The sequence below is a fragment of the Tarenaya hassleriana genome, unplaced genomic scaffold (assembly GCF_000463585.1).
Source record: "Tarenaya hassleriana unplaced genomic scaffold, ASM46358v1 Cleome57, whole genome shotgun sequence".
NCBI lineage: Eukaryota > Viridiplantae > Streptophyta > Magnoliopsida > Brassicales > Cleomaceae > Tarenaya > Tarenaya hassleriana.
This window is the reverse complement of record NW_010968263.1, coordinates 44,922-50,281: the sequence shown is the minus strand read 5'-3', so window position 1 is coordinate 50,281 and position 5,360 is coordinate 44,922. Positions and strand designations below refer to the sequence as shown.

Sequence of the window (5,360 nt, the reverse complement as noted above, 5' to 3'; positions counted from 1 at the left end):
TGAACCAACCCAATATCATAAATTTCATTCATCACTACAATCCCTAAGACCACCAGTAGCATATCTCTTAACTAGCAAGTTTATCGTTTCCTATCTACATCCGATATATTTCTTTTTCCGTTAAGTAATGCCACGCATGCTTTCTGCCAGTTTGAAACGGTGGCTATGGCATTTAACAAATATAAGTTTCATGTTAAATCAGACTCCTCCCAAGTCAACTTCCAACTACAAATGGCATTCCAGACATCCAAAATCATCAACAACAACATTAGAGACATCCTCGAAGAGATCCAAAGTACATAAACCGAGAGCCTTCAACCTCACAATGTTCATTTGAAGACAAGGATAAGCTGGTCATAGGCCATAACTACACTTCCAAAATTGCAAATCTTAGCTAGCGGCACTACGAAAACTTAAAAACCCTACTATCACTGCAATCGAAACCCCGGAAGCAAAGTCACGAATTCATCGATGGCCCACTCAACAGTAGAGGAACCTCCCACTCTCCATGATTTGAACCAGATCCAAAACCGCAATTCAGACCCCTAGCTCCTATCATACCGTTCGGATCCAATGACAAGAGGAAGAAAAGCTAATCACCGTGCTCTATTTCGCAATCTATCACGCAAACACGAGAACTTACCTTCCTGAACTTCTTCTCCGGCGGTTCGCTCGCCGAAGACCTGAGAGAATCTCCACTCCAAAGACGTAGGAGGGCCGCTCCCAGCGGTGACGGCGGCGTCATCACCACCGTTCATTTTTTTCCGAAGATTAATCCGAGGAAAAGGGCCGCAAAATGAATCCGAGCTTCCAAATCTCAATCACAGAATAGAAGATCGCGTCATCACCAAAACCATACACTTCAATTCACATTCCATCATTCGGCTTCGTTCATGGATTTCGCCAATTGAAGAAGCACTAGATCGATGCTGATGATGACGATGATTTTCGTCCCCTTCTCTCTCTCTCTCTAGAATATGGAATTCGCAAACTCTCTATCTAGAAAACTAAGATACGGGGGAGAAAGGGAGAAAATCGGGAATTTCGCATTATTTTTTCCGGGCCAAAACGACTGAACAAATCATATATACTTGTGTCTAATACAATGTTTTGTCCTGACATTACGTATTTGTTAGACTTACGAGCGGTGATTTTTCTTTCTATCACAGTCAGATATAAGTGGTTGGTGATATTTTATTGCGCCCTTGTATAATTGGCTAAACGTCGAGATGCAATCGCCCTGTTTATAATTACATAATGGAGTTAAGATAAACTATTCATTAGTAATTTTTTTCATCGTCGAACCCTTAATGTTCATTTTAATTTTTTTTGTTAACTTACATTTTTTTTCGTAAGCATATAAAAATCAAAAAAACTTTTTATATAATTTCATGATAAAATGTTTAAAAAACACTAATAATCGCATCGTTTTCAATAATTTATCTATGCTATCGATACTATCATATATATATATATATAAGCTATGTATATGTATATAATCTAATATAGTGTTTTAATCTGATTATATAAAGTGACATATAATTTTCTGATTTCTCGGTTTTCTCATCTATGTATTTTAATATTGTTAATCCTTTTTATTCAATCGTGACATATAAATTGTGAAACAAATTAATTATTGGTTTTCCAAGCACGCATAAAAGAGGAGGGAGTTTTGTGGTAGGTTGGCAATCAGCAGAACTAAAATCAAATATCACATCTTACATGCAATGTATTTTAATTATATAAACGTTGGGACGTCCTCTACTTATGACATGCTATACCAGAACTCGGGTGTAGTGAAAAATAGGCAAGGGCGTAGTACGTCGCGTTATGTCGGCATCCAGATATGGTGCTAAATAGGCATGAGTTCCACATCGTGGACGAGTGTAGATAAAGAAGTTAGTCCAGAGTGCCGATGTTATTAAAAAGTCTAGATAGAGTAGAGAATAAATAGTTTTATAAGAAGAGGAGTAAGAAAGTTTTGGTGGAACGAAAAGTTAGAGTGGATACTTGGAATATTGAATCGTTTATAGGAAAGCTGATGGAACTTGTAGAACGATGAGTAGAATGAGGGTAAACATTGCTTGCATTCACGAGACTAAGTGGGTAGGAGAGAAAAATAGGGAGATTGGAGATACAAGTTTTAGATTGTGGTATTCGGGTCAAGAACAAAATAGAAATGGGGTCAATATTATTTTAAATAAGTCTTTGAAAGAGTCGGTGGTTGAATAAAAAGAGTGGATGATAATATCATACTATTGAAATTAGTTCTAGAAAGAGAAGCTATCAATGTGATTAGTGCTTATGCCCCACAAATAGGATTAAATATCGAGTGTAAAGAGAAGTTTTGGGAAGATATGGATAACCTTATGTAAAGTGTACTACCTGAAGAGTCTATTTTTATCGGTGGAGATTTAAATAGACATGTCGAAAAGGATCGACAATGATATGAAATGGTACATGGAGGTTTTGGCTATGAGACTAGGAATGAAAAAGGTAAAAGTTTCTTAGATTTTGCCATTCTTATGACTTTATGTTGGCAAATACTCACTTTCAAAAAAGGGAATCACACTTAGTGTGTTGGGATTCCTGTGATTTCGCTAGCAATTCATAATCATAGAGATCTGGTTCTAAGGTTTATGCAGCGGAAGGTGAAAAACAAAAATTTGTCTAAACAAAACCCTAAAACTGAATATGCATGATTGTAGATCTATAGAAGAAACACTAACCTCAAACGATCTGGGGTCTGTTCTCAAAGCTGAATCGCCAATCAGAAGAAGGTTGGAAGAGTACACACCCTCTACGCGTATCCATACGTTGGAAAGGATTCCAACGGTTAGAACTTGATGACATCGGTTTTTGACGTTATTTTTCTATGGTTTTAGTTGCATTTCACCTCTATTTTCCGTACAAATCTAGCATTTAGGCTGTATTTTGTACACAAATACCGTTTTCTTTGCTCTTGATGCAATTTAAGAAATATTCGCATAATTGGACGAAAACGGAGCTAAAACGATATTTTTGGAACTTAATTGAACCAAATGGACGATCACAGACGAGCTAAGGAAGGTCACGAATTTGTCACGGGCGAGAAACGGACTTTGGAGCGAAAAAGGAAGAAACTCAATGTTGAGAACATTGATATCGACGTTACTCAGCATCGATACCGACGTTTCCACTCACCGCGAGATCAGACTTTTAGATTTTCCGATCTAGACATTCCCGAACATCGATATCAATATTCCATACCTCGAGATCTGAGCAGTCCAGATATCGACCTTTCACAAAGTCGATATCCACCATCCACAACATCGAGATCGAGACACCTTGGAAGAATATCGATGTTAGAAAACATCGATATCGAGGTTTCTAACATCGATATTTCGAGAATTCTATAAAAAAAGACCGTACGAATCAGAGAGGGGTTTCGCACACTTCACGTTTCACGAGATATTTCGATAGTTCTTCGTTCTTGCGATGTTTTGGGAGCATTTGGAGCTAGAGGATTGCCACATTTCGGAGTTTAGAGATTGATTCTACATCCTATAAGTTTCTTTTCTCTATGTCTTTCGAAATGTTGTATGAATCTATTATAGTTTCGTTTTCTCCCATGGATCGTGAGTAGTTTACTTACTGCATGGTAGGGATTCTAGCCATGTTATGGATTTGTTTACGTTCTTAATATGATTATTGCATGTTTTGTTTAAGTCTGGTTTTATGAATTGATCTTAATGCTTTCATCAGATTGATCACCTGTATGAATTGATGTGGGCTAATTAATTGCAAAAGAATTTGGATTAGTTAATATCGGAATTCGTTCATAGGATAGATTCAATTATTAATTCTGAACTCATAGGAGGGACTTGAAAAGAAATTCTTAATTCGATCTAGGAATAATGATAACATACGCTAATACTTCTAACGTGGTCTTAGAGATGAGGAAGCTGATAGGAAAGCGTTAGTTAGAGAATGATGATCCCTCACCCGGACGCATTCTAAATTAGAAGCTGGAGTTTTCCAAACCTATCAAAACTACAATTCAATCTATATATTCTAGAAACAATCCATAACATTGGTGAAACCCCAAACCTACAGTGCTTTTAGTTATAGAGTCTTCCAACCAACCAACCAATCAACCTGCTTTCGACCTTCGCTAGGAACACCATCGACCCAACACCTCTCGGTCCCTGTGTTCGACCCTGGTACTACATCGACTCCGTACCCTTGCGGAATTGGCTTAGTCTAGGTTTTATCACTTGATTCAAATCTATTCACCTAGATTTGCACGATCAAGTTTTTGGCGTCGGTGCCGAGGACTGAGACTCAGTCTTGGTGTCGGTTTAGATTATAGTTTTCCACCACCATCTACTTTCTTTCCACCACCATCAGATTCCCTTCTTCCGGGAACCGAAACTTTGACTCCTTCGGTTTATGACCAGGAGCCGTGGAAGTCATGTTGGTTTAGTGCTCTATAACGAACTGTTGTATGAGCTTTATTATGATACATTTGATGTATTGACACTTTCAATGGTTTTATGGATGAATGTTTGATTCATTGCGTATTATGCATACTTTAATATGTTATGAAATCCATTTATTGTTATGAACAATACTAAACTCCCTAGTCATATATCATTGTGAAAACAATGATATATTAAGACTAGTATGATGTGTGATTGATGATCATAGAGATGATCATAGATATTCGATACGATCACAATCATAGGTATTCGTTGGAGAACGGAATACTGATTGACCCGCATGAGATTGTCACATGGACTAACATCATGACTTGAATCTCATGTGACGGTTCCATGATTGGATCCTATGACCTGAGATATCTACGGAATCCAACATGACGAATTGCATACTTTGAATACGTCAAACGTCCTGCGTAACAGGAGGACTGTAAAGGCGTGTATCAGGTACGACACAAATCATGTGTTGGATTGTAGATAGTCAAGATGGGATTTGTACCTCTCGTAAAAGAGAGAGATATCGCTGGGCCCTCGTGTGAGCGAGACTGTAGGAATGTGTGGTCGCACTATAGACGAACGTCGTCTATCTCGTACAATCGAACTCAATGAACGAAAAAGCAGTCGATCAGATAAGATGGCTTCTCCATGCCTTATGTACGACTTATGATATCGTGATACAAAAGGATCATCAACCAGAATCATCACCGATTTTCGTAAGATCACGAACAAACTCTATTCGAGATATGTAGTCATAGTGTCTTGCTAGAGACCGCCTATGACTTGTATAACCGAAATGGAGATTTCGGATTATACTGCTATATCAGATGAGCCTACAGGGTCACACACACAGGAAAGGATAAACGCGCGAGAAAAGACGAGAAA

The 5,360-nt window shown here is 38.0% G+C and overlaps 1 protein-coding gene across 5 annotated transcripts in view; it reads right to left on the bottom strand.

The window, feature by feature from the left end:
• LOC104798709 (serine/threonine protein phosphatase 2A 55 kDa regulatory subunit B beta isoform-like) overlaps positions 1 to 1,054 on the bottom strand; it is a 6,220-nt gene extending 5,166 nt beyond the window's left edge. For all 5 annotated transcript variants that reach the window (XR_769482.1, XM_010520888.1, XM_010520889.1 and 2 more), the window contains exon 1: positions 644 to 1,054. Coding sequence is in view for 4 of the 5 variants with exons in the window: in XM_010520888.1 (XP_010519190.1) it covers positions 644 to 758 (115 nt within the window). In the remaining variant the exon portion in view is untranslated. The remainder of the gene's footprint in view (positions 1 to 643) is intronic.
• Between the last annotated feature and the right edge of the window lie 4,306 nt (positions 1,055 to 5,360).